This window comes from Salmo salar, chromosome 22 (genome assembly GCF_965601325.2).
Source record: "Salmo salar chromosome 22, fSalSal1, whole genome shotgun sequence".
Taxonomy (NCBI): domain Eukaryota; kingdom Metazoa; phylum Chordata; class Actinopteri; order Salmoniformes; family Salmonidae; genus Salmo; species Salmo salar.
In genome coordinates, this window is record NC_138312.1 from 18017679 (window position 1) to 18029322 (window position 11644).

At 42.3% G+C, this 11644-nt stretch overlaps 1 protein-coding gene across 2 annotated transcripts; it reads right to left on the reverse strand.

The window, feature by feature from the left end:
* Window positions 1-421: 421 nt before the first annotated feature.
* LOC106582888 (protein FAM83D) lies at window positions 422-6480 on the reverse strand. 2 transcript variants are annotated; one of them, XM_014166475.3, is made up of 4 exons: window positions 6045-6480; window positions 3747-3914; window positions 3357-3481; window positions 422-3168 (listed from the first exon to the last, which is right to left on the reverse strand). In XM_014166475.3, the coding sequence occupies exons 1-4, from the start codon at window positions 6315-6317 to the stop codon at window positions 2151-2153; spliced, it is 1584 nt and encodes a 527-aa protein (XP_014021950.1). In that variant the 5' UTR covers window positions 6318-6480; the 3' UTR covers window positions 422-2150. The 2 variants fall into 2 exon arrangements, with proteins under 2 accessions (XP_014021950.1, XP_014021949.1); XM_014166474.3 differs by having other exon boundaries at window positions 5835-6479.
* Between the last annotated feature and the right edge of the window lie 5164 nt (window positions 6481-11644).

An 11644-nucleotide genomic window follows, 5' to 3' on the forward strand; every position in this document is an offset into this window, starting at 1 on the left:
CATGTAAAGCAAAGGCTTCAGGGTGAAGAGATGATTTCCCTTGCAAAGTGGCCCACACATACCCAGCTGTTAAATTGAGACCAGTGGCAGAGGGTTCCAATAAACCCAACCACCACACAATGGCTAATAGATATTGTATAGCAATCAATGAATAAAATAACTATATAAACACAATATTCTGATGAATGAGACTTAAAGTGCTTTTGCCCTCAACATTATTATTCATAAAAATGGAAGTGATTCCACTGTCACTTGTTTGTTCATTTCCATAGTGATCACGTCGCATAATATAATGATCAGCAATTTCATGAAAAGCAGCATTAAGAATTGGGCTTAAAGACACATGGTCACTGGTTTGAAGTACTCATTATGAGAATGGGACAGTGTACATTTATTAAGAAAAGTGATGACTGAAAACAGATAAAATAAATCAAGTACTCCTTTATTTTCATTGTGTCAGCAATAAAGTACATTAATTGATATCATAAAACCTATACTTTCTCAGTACTCAGATTAAGTTAGACTGCATGTTAGAATCCAGCATAAATAAGTTTAGTTACAGCAGACAAAATAGCTCACTTAAAATTGTCATAAAATATCAATTTATGAATTGTCCTTAGTGTTTCTCAAATAAATCATTGGACAATCTTATTGTTTCAATAAAATATTTTTCATAAAAACTATACAGATTGTGTCTTATTGCACAATGTCCATGCTTAAAAACGTTCAATTTCGTGGCAAAAATGGTCAAGGCCAAACGACAGTCTATCTGTGGCCGATCTCTTGCCATTTAACGTACATTTCTAAAGTAGTCATGTTCAAACAGGGTTGAAAGAAAGTGGACAGATTGACAATAACAAGAAGGCTGCATCACAATACAGACACAATAACACATACACTCCATAGCCAAAAGTATGTGGACACGTGCTCGTAGACTATCTCATTCCAAAATCATGAGCATTAATATGGCGTTGGTCCCCCCCTTTGCTGCTATAACAGCCTCCACTCTTCTGGCAAGGCTTTCCACTAGATGTTGGAACATTACTGCGGGAACTTGCTTCCATCCAGCCACAAGAGCATTAGTGAGGTCGGGCACTGATGTTGGGCAGTTAGGCCTGGCTCGCAGTCGGCGTTCCAATTCATTACAAAGGTGTTCAATGGGGTTGAGGTCAGGCCTCTGTGCAGGCCAGTCAAGTTCGTCCACACTGATCTTGACAAACCATTTCTGTATGGACCTCACCTTGTGCATGGGAGTATTGTCCTTCTGAAACAGGAAAGGGCCTTCCCCAAACTGTTGCCACAAAGATGGAAGCACAGAATCATCTAGAATGTCACTGTATGCTGTAGTGTAAGATTTCCCTTCACTGGAACTAAGGGGCCTAGCCCAAACCATGAAAAACAGCCCCAGACCATTATTCCTCCTCCACCAAACTTTACAGTTGGCACTATGCATTCGTGCAGGTAGTGTACTCCAAACCCAGATTTGTGAGCTTTACACCACTCCAGACGATTCTTGGAATTGCGCATGGTGATTTTGTGTGCGGCTGCTCGGCCACGGAAACCCATTTCATGAAGCTCCCGATGAACAGTTCTTGTGCTGGTGTTGCTTCCAGAGGTAGTTTCGAAGTCAGTAGTGAGTGTTGCAACAGAGGACAGACAATTTTTACATGCTACGGGCTTCAGCACTCTGCGGTCCCGTTCTGTGAGCTTGTGTGGCCTACCACTTTGCGGCTGAGCCGTTGTTGCTCCTAGACTTTCCCACTTCACAATAACAGCATTTTCATTTGACTGGAGCAGCTATAGCAGGTGGCGAAGGTGGTGAAAGTCACTGATCTCTTCAGATCTCTTCAGTATGGGCCATTCTACTGCCAATGTTTGTCTATGGAGATTGCATGGCTGTGTGCTAGATTTCATTAACCTGTCAATAACGGGTGTGGCTGAAATAGCCGAATCCACCAATTTGAAGGGGTGTCCACATCCTTTTGGCCATGTATGGAACTTTCAAAATCTTAAGACTAAGGAAGAATAATCCTCAAATATTTCATATTGCCCTTTAAACCCATTTGTTTCAGGTAGTGTATACCTACAAAACACAGAACCCTTTCCACAAAACCCATCATCTCCAAGGCCCTGCAGCCCAATAAGTTATTTTATTGTAGACATCTGGCCCTTGGCCAAGTGTCCATGCCCACACTGTCCATCAGCAGGCCAGGGTTATGCCCCTGCCTCTGTTCCCACTCTTTCTGGGACGTGCATGCTCTATGCAGCCCGGGCCTCAGGGCCATGTTGGTGAGGTCTACCAGCTCACGGCGGTGGGACAGCATGGTCCCCATGTGCTCCAGCTTGGAGCGGATGTTGGAGTAGTGATGCTGACGCTCTGTGGTCAGCTTGTGGAAACACTCCCTCAGGTTCCCATCGGGGGGCGAGGTACAGTGACGGATTGCAGGGCAATGGTCCACCCCATGGGGGGTGAGGTGCTGCCTGGGGGAGGTAGAGATGGAATCTGAGGAGGCAGCTTCATTCTGGATGTTGTCGGTCTGGTTATTGGTGGTGGTAAAGTGGGTAGCTGTAGCCTTGTTGGGGGAGAGGCGGTTAGTGTACTGAGTCAGATCGGTCTGCACTCCACTGTCCACCGTGGGGCAGCTGGTCTGGGTGGAGACATGACAAGGAGTGACGAGGGGTGTGACCAGCACATCCACTGCTGCTGTGACAGTGGCAGGGTCACCTGTAGGCAGGCACTGGGCAGCACTTCCAGACAGGATCTCCTGCATGTGCTGCTGCTCCATCCAGTCTTCCCCTATGGTGGAGGAGTCTGAGACCGGGCTGCTCTTACAGCCCCTCTCCCCAGTGTCCTCTCTGGGTGGCAGCACTGCCACAGCCTGGGTCCGGCTGGGTGTGCTGGTCCGACAGACAATTTTTCCCAATACTTCCAGACAGACAGGCTCGACTGGGGGCCTTTCTCTGGCCGGCTGAGGGGATGACGTGACGGGGAGTTTGATGAGCAGGTGGTCGTAGATGCCACTGATTCGGGCACTGGCTGGGCCCCTGGTAATAACAGGCATGGACTGGGCATACAGGATGCGGAACTCTTCATCAAAGTTCTCAGTGATCTGGCCAGACAACTCAATCAGGTTGCTGCTGTTTAGTTTCCCATCAGTCCAATTGAACCTAAGAATTAACCAAAATGCTTTACAGTTGTATACCCCATTTCAGTCAAATAAGGATGGCTACATCACTTACAGTAGCATGATTCATACAAGGGGAAAGTATTCAGTAATGTTTTATTGCTTATTGCGCGGGACGTTTTTCAATGCTATACTGTATAATGCCTTGTTAGTAAAGCAGGAAGTCTTTACCTGTAGGAGCCTGTAGCCACTCTGTTCCCATCAATCAACATGAACCGTTCATGAACCTTTCCAGTAATCTTGGCCCCTGATCTCATGAAGTACGTACCCCCAGTTATGGTCCTCACTCGCATTTGCTTTAATGAGGAATGAAACAAAAACAGTTTGAAATACAAGCCAGTCTCTGGTCACTTATAAAACATGCAGACAGCATGATCATGCTAAGTCATAAAAAAGCAATGTTTCCATTGATCATGAAAACAATGCATTATATGACCATCAGTTTCCTTTTATTTTTATTGAACCTTTACTTAACTAGGTATGCATTGAAACTGTAATCATGGCTTATCCTGGTGCTTATAGGAGATACGACACAAAGGTGGAGTCATCACACCCACATACCCGAAGCTCGTCCAGGCGCACATTGATGTTGTTGCACATTTTGAGGAATGCGGGCATACAGGAGTGTTCCAGCAGGATGTAGACTGGAACTCTGTGCTGCGTGCACGCCTCCTGAAGATCCTTGAATATGTCCAGGTCTGTCAGAGAGTCTGTCACTATGGCAATCACCTGTAATGGTAGATCAATCATTGGTTAGTCAAAGCACCATTCAGGTCAGGTTTGAAATTTTAAAGAGGCTGCTCTTCTGACTTACTATTTGTGAGGCAGGGTCACTCTGAATGGGCTCTTATACTTGCTGGTACCCACAAACCAGGTCTTAATCAAACATTAAGAAGGAGAAAACACTGAGCCAGCTCCTCAATTGGCCACACTCTCTGTCATGTGTACTTAAATGATCCTCACTTGCAGTCAACTGTGGTATGTTGCCATTGCAATCATATGTAATGCTTGGTCAGCAAACAAATGAGTTTCTCTGACAGGGACAATCAGGCTCATTGTGAGGTGCTTTTAGAACTCCTGCTGATGTCTGACCTCATGTTCTTCAGAAGCAGGTTAGAAATGTGTTGCAATGATGTTAGCTTTTCTTGATAAAATTGTATTTTCTAGTGCCCTCTCAAGGATAATAACTCAATAGTGTACAGATCAAGGGCCCTTTGGGGCATTTTCTAAATTGTTATTCTCAAACTGATGCTGAGCAACTATAAGGCCTGAAGCAGAGAGAAATTCAGTTCACTGCAACTCAAACCTGATTTCTCCACTTTAGCTGTAAACCTACCTACAGCGCACCTGCACGCATAGGCAGATCGACAACCAAGGCTAAGCATTAAGAAAAGAGCACACAAACATTGTGAAAAGCATGTTCAGACACATTCATTGATGTACTATTACTGTAGGTGCTCCTCTGAACAACAGACTTGGAGTTTTGAGCCGTTTCCTCATTCTGGAACGTTAACTCATTAGGATGGTAAGGAAACTGCATCAAACTGACAGTTCCAACATGTCCAGAAATGTGTTGAGTTTGAACATGTGAATAACATTAATGGGGTTCTTTCTTTTGTCTGACCTTTATGAGTAAGTATCTACTGCTCTTCAAAACGGGTAATGTAGTTTTCTATAAGAATCTGTGAATTATAAAGGAGAAGAAAAAAAAAACTGTGCTTTTGAGAAGCTGAACATCAAACAGTATAAAGGTTAATCCAGACCTCACAAATATTTATATACCAGACCAGTCAATCACCCAGGGTGCACCGTCCGACTCCAAGGACGTTGAAAAGACATACAAATCTGGTCCGTCCGACCTGGCCTTGATTTCAATGACCACAGATGTTTTTTGGACCGGACTCGATTTAGCCCAAACCAAACATAGGCGTCAGCTAACAATTTTTAGATTGGTAAATTAGTCTAGCCTACTATCTAAACTTGTAGTAAACATGGCCGAATACCACCGGTCACATGCCAAGGGGCCCTGACCTCCAGGGTGCACAGCATTGATTTTGTTAGTCACTCTTATTAAGATATCATTAACATGGCATAAGTCATGGCAAAATGTGTAGAATTGCCAATAGCTTTAAAACAGAAATAATGTTTCTCCACCCCAAAATGAGTAGAATTGCATGGCATTTGCTATAATATTTAAAAATGTTCTCTCCGCCCTATGGTAAAATGTGTAGAACAGCAAAACACTTGCTTTAAAACTGAGAAATCCACTCATGGTCTCAATTTACTGTTGTGAGTCACAATAGTTTAACACACAATGTGAAAGTTTGACATTTGATTGTGTGTCAGCAATTTTTCGATTGATATGCAGTCACTCAATTAGCCATGTCAACTAACAATTTTTAGATTAGTAAATAAGACTAGCCAGTTATCTAAACCAAATCTCGCTTAGGAGGGCCCATAAACGGCTAGAGCCGGCCCTGCATGGCTGGTTTGAATTTTACATTCGAGGTGTGCCAAATTCAGTCAAATACAAAATGGGTCCTTCCATATATGCCTATAACATTCATCTGTATCACTAAACAACACACATAGAACTCAACACGTGGTATGCCTATTGGTGACCATTTTAATATTTTGTTCATTTATTACCTCCTTGGCACTTTTTATCATTCTTCTCGCAGCTTCCTTACAACTATAGATGCATTCCCCATAGCTGGGTTGGAAGTGTGCGACAGCACGAGTGACTCCTCGGTAAGAGCCCGATGTAAAGGCGGGCCAGCCGATTTCCAACAGCGGTGGCTCCACGTCTGAGACCTCGGGAAAGTAAGTCACGGAGGAGCAGTCCATGGAGCTACTTACCGACTGCTCAATAATCACGTCTTCCCCCTGGAGGGACGCACAGCGTGGGACCACCGCTGCACCGCCAATCTGTTTGATCTCGTCATCTGATAGAAAGTTCGGAATTTGTTCTTTGCTTAGAAAATCCAGAAAGGAATTAACTCCACCTGAAATAAGTTCCTCTAACGCTAATCGGTGCTTTTCGTTGTACAACTCCTGTACATTCAAATAATTTCCCTGTCTTGTTGACGGCCACCTTCCAGGTGAATCTTCCAAACATTGCGATTGAGACATAATGTTACTTTTTAGAATATACAGTAACCACTAAATTAAGGGATCCTCCTTGACGTGTGAAACAATGTAGCCAGAAGAAGCACATTTGTATTTTGCGTTGAACTCAGTTTCAGCCCATCCGTAGTAGGCATTGGTTACTCGAAAGTTGTGCAACCAGATTTGTGTCCACAAGCCTGCGCTTTAGAGCGCTCTGCTAAACGCGCTCGCTCATTGGCCAGCAGTTTGAATTTGAAGCCAAACAAACCCTTGTATCCTGTATCCACTTTCAAATTCCTGGACTACCGTAGTATACTGCAGTCTATATTTTGACACAACAAAGGCCTATAGGTAGGCCTGCCCTAAAGTACTGTATATCATATGATGATAAAAATAAGCAAAAGCCTATTTGGCTGAACTTACCATGACATTGACGTTTTCAGTATTTAAAATTAGACCAGGTAATCATTACCGCAGTTAACCATGTGTTATCAAGTTATGTTAGTTGTGTTATAAAGTAATTGATCATGTCTAGGGTGACCACATTTAAAATACCTAAATGCGGGACAACAGAACAATTTAGGCGGGACAGTGTAGTCTACATTTACATTTTACATTTAAGTCATTTAGCAGACGCTCTTATCCAGAGCGACTTACAAATTGGTGCATTCACCTTATAATATCCAGTGGAACAACCACTTTACAATAGTGCATCTAAGTCTACATGAATAATGTTTTAGGTTGCATTCTTTTTAAATTTATTTTATTTCACCTTTATTTAACCAGGTAGGCCAGTTGAGAACAAGTTCTCATTTACAACTGTGACCTGGCCAAGATAAAGCAAAGCAGTGTGACAAAAACAACAACAGAGTTACACATGGGATAAACAAACGTACAGTCAATAACACAATAGAAAAATCTATGTACAGTGTGTGCAAATGTAGTAAGATTAGGGAGGTAAGGCAGTAAATGGGCCATAGAGGTGAAATAATTACAATTTAGCATTAACACTGGAGTGATAGATGTGCAGATGATGATGTGCAAGTAGAGATACTGGTGTGCAAAAGAGCAACAACAACAAAAATAACAATATGGGGATGAGGTAGTTGTGTGTGCTATTTAAAGATGGGCTGTGTACAGGTACAGTGATTGGTAAGCTGCTCTGACAGCTGATACTTAAAGTTAGAGAGGGCAATATAAGTCTCCAGCTTCAGTGATTTTTGCAATTCGTTCCAGTCATTGGCAGCAGAGAACTGGAAGGAAAGGCGGCCAAAGCAGGTTTTGGCTTTGGGGATGACCAGTGAAATATACCTGCTGGAGCGTGTGCTATGGGTGGATGTTGCTATGGTGACCAGTGAGCTGAGATAAGGCGGGGCTTTTCCTAGAAAAGACTTAGATGACCTGGAGCCAGTGGGTTTGGTGACGGATATGAAGCGAGGGCCAGCCAACGAGAGCATACAGGTCGCAGTGGTGGGTAGTATATGGGGCTTTGGTGACAAAACGGATGGCACTGTGATAGACTACATCCAATTTGCTGAGTAGTGTTGGAGGCTATTTTGTAAATGACATCGCCGAAGTCAAGGATCGGTAGGATAGTCAGTTTTACGAGGGGATGTTTGGCAGCATGAGTGAAGGAGGCGTTGTTGCGAAATAGGAAGCCAATTTTAGATTTAATTTTGGATTGGAGATGCTTAATGTGAGTCTGGAAGGAGAGTTTACAGTCTAACCAGACACCTAGGTATTTGTAGTTGTCCACATATTCTAAGTCAGAACCGTCCAGAGTAGTGATGCTAGTCGGGCAGGTGGGTGCGGGCAGCAATCGGTTGAAGAGCATGAATTTAGTTTTACTAGTATTTAAAAGCAGTTGGAGGCCACAGAAGGAGTGTTGTATGGCATTGAAGCTCGTTTGAAGGTTTGTTAACACAGTGTCCAAAGAAGGGCCAGATGTATACAGAATATTGTTAGGTGTGTGAATTGGACCAATTTACTGTCCTGCCTGAGCATTTTGGAGTAAAATGTACATATTCGCTTTAGGAATGTAGTGGAGTAAAAGTAATCAAAAATATAAATAGTAAAGTACAGATACCCCCCCCCAAAACGAATTAAATATACTGAACAAAAATATAAACATAGCATGCAACAATTTCAAAGATTTGACTGAGTTACAGTTCATATAAGGAAGTCAGCCAATTGAAATTAATTAATTAGGTCCTAATCTACGGATTTCACATGACTGGGCAGGGATGCAGCTGGGTGGGTTGGGAGGGCATAAGCCCACCCACTTGGCAGCCAGGCCCACCTACTGGAGAGCCAGGCCCAGCCAATCAGAATGAGTTTTTCCCCATAAAAGTGTTTTTTTTACAGACAGAAATACCCCTTAGCACCACTCCTACTCCCCTCTCAGAGGATCCCACAGGTAAAGAAGCCAGATGTGGAGGTCCTGGGCTGGCGTGTTAACACGTGGTCTGCGGTTGTGATGCCGGATGGACGTACTGCCAAATTCTCTAAAACGACATTGGAGGCAGTTTATGGTAGAGAAATTAACATTCAATTCCCTGGCAACAGCTCTGGTGGGCATTCCTGCAGTCATTATGCCAATTGCACACTCCCTCAAAATGGTGGTATTGTGTTGTGTGACAAAACTGCACATTTTAAAGTGGCCTTTTATTGTCCCCAGCACAAGGTGCACCTGTGTAATGATCATGCTGTTTAATCCCCTTCTTGATATGCCACACCTGACAGGTGGATGGATTATCTTGGCAAAGGAGAAATTCTCACTAACAGGGATATAAACTCGTGTGCACAACATTTTTGAGAAATAAGCTTCTTGTGCGTATGGAACATTTCTGGGAATTTTTATTTTAACTCATAAAACATGGGACCAACACTTTACATGTTACATTTATATTTTTGTTCAGTGTAGCATGTTACTTTAACATATTTTTTTACTTACGTAGCCTACTTTATAACACCACTGCTAGGAAGGGAGACTTAAAATGGGATTGAGTGAAGTAGCAGAAAACATGTTGAATAAGCAAGTAATGAGCATGGAGAGCCTCAGTCATTATTTACTTACTTTTGTAGCTCTTAGTCAGAAGCACGCATTTTGTAGTGGGGCCTAACTGTCCTCTCCAAGTTTAGCTGGAATTTAGCCCAAAAGGATTTCAGAAATATGATTGGTTGATCATAGGCCTATGACATTGGCCTACATCTCGTCTTGCGTTGCGCAGAATATCAGATCTACACACTTATCACCAGTCAATTTAGGCTACCACATCCTTATGATTTCTTTTCATAAGCACAACGTGACTGCAAGAGACAGGTTGGAATGTCTGACTGAAATACAGCACAAATCAACCATTTAAAAAAAACATGTGTTGATAAAATCCAGGACATGTGGTCACCCTGATCATGACTGTGTAGCCATAATCTCTCGTGGACAGACTATACGTAAAGCATCTGACAAATTAGGCCAACGTGTGACTTGAGTTTTGGGTTTACCCATTTAATCCCATCGGTCACAATAGTGAAATATATATTTTTGATGTACTTTACAGGCTCTAGAGAAGTTAAGTTGTACTTCTAAGTAATGTATTATGCATTATTAAGGTGTCTAGTATGTTTCAGAGAAGTTGCATATGATTTCTCAAAATGGTCACAAGGCCACAAGCATATCCTCCAAGGTGTACTTTTACAGACGAATTTGGCACCAGAGGTCTGTTTTGAACAGATTAAAAAACAAATACATTGTTGAAATGTTAAAATATTTTCTTTGTAAATATAATGTTTAAAGGGTCTAGTTAACATACAGTACCAGTCAAAAGTTTGGACACACCAACTCATTCAAGGGTTTTTCTTTATTTAATTTTTCTTTACAATTTTCTACATTGTAGAATAATAGTGAAGACATCAAAACTATGAAATAACACATATGGAATCATGTAGTAACCCAAAAAGTTTTAAACAAATCCAAATATATTTTATATTTGAGATTCTTCAAATTAGCCACCCTTTGCCTTGATGACAGCTTTGCAGTCTTGGCATTCTCTCAACCAGCTTCATGAGGAATTATTTTCCAATAGTCTTGAAGGAGTTCCCACATATGCTGAGCACTTGTTGGCTGCTTTTCCTTCACTCCAATTCATCCCCAACCATCTCAATTGGGTTGAGGTCGGGGGATTGTGGAGGCCAGGTCATCTAATGCAGCACTCCATCACTCTCCTTGGTCATATAGCCCTTACACAGCCTGGTGGTGTGTTTAGGGTCATTGTCCTGTTGAAAACAAATTATAGTCCCACTAAGCGCAAACCACATGGTATGGCATATCGCTGCAGAATGCTGTGGTAGCCATGCTGGTTAAGTGTGTTTAGAATTCTAAATAAATCACAGACAGTGTCACCAGTAAAGCACATCCACACCATCACACCTCCTCCTCCATGTGTCACGGTGGGAACCACACATGCGGAGATCATCCGTTCACCTACTCTGCGTCTCACAAAGACATGGTGGTTAGAACCAAAAATGTCTAATTTGGACTCATCAGACCAAAGGACAGATTTCCACCGGTCTAATGTCCATTGCTCGTGTTTCTTGGCCCAAGCAAGTCTCTTCTTATTATTGGTGTCCTTTAGTAGTGGTTTCTTTGCAGCAATTCAACCATGAAGGCCTGATTCACGCAGTCTCTGAACAGTTGATGTTGAGATGTGTCTGTTACTTTAACTCTGTTACTTTAACTTTGGGCTGCAATTTCTGAGGCTGGTAACTCTGATGAACTTATCCTCTGCAGCAGAGGTAACTCTGGGTCTTCCTTTCCTGTGGTGGTCCACATGAGAGCCAGTTTCATCACAGCGCGTGATGGTTTTTTAACATATCCTAGCGGTCACATTTGTGACCAATGGGAAAATGCATTGGCTCTAACTTATTATATATATTTCATCAGTAGATTATTTATTTTTTCAGTAGATTGAAGTTGAGTTGGGTTATGAATATACTTGATCAATATCATCTTACAGAGGATTTTACCATTATCCATTAGTCTTTACATATGTTTAAATCAGTGATTTTGACTGTTAAACGTCATATTTTGTTATTTCAGGGGGAATCGGCCATGTATAGACCCATAAACTGAATTAGTGTAATAACTTAACAAACATTTTATGCCAATAGGTTTGTTTGTTGCACAATGATAGACCTGGTTTAAGTGAGTTTTGCAGAATAGTCACAAGAGTAGACCTGGTTTGTATGAATGTTGAGACTTGGACACTGGGGTAGACCTGTTTTATGTGAGTATGCCCATGGATTTTCCTGGTTTGTATGAGTAATGGGGTGTAGGGATACACAAGGCTCATACG

Coding starts and splice junctions, on each gene's coding strand:
- LOC106582888 (XM_014166474.3), bottom strand. CDS start 6,317: ATGTCTCAATCGCAATGTTTGGAAGATTCACCTGGAAGGTGGCCGTCA. Junction 3,915..5,834: donor TGATAAAAAGTGCCAAGGAG/GTAATAAATGAA, acceptor CTACCATTACAG/GTGATTGCCATAGTGACAGA. Junction 3,169..3,356: donor GTGGCTACAGGCTCCTACAG/GTAAAGACTTCC, acceptor GTTAATTCTTAG/GTTCAATTGGACTGATGGGA.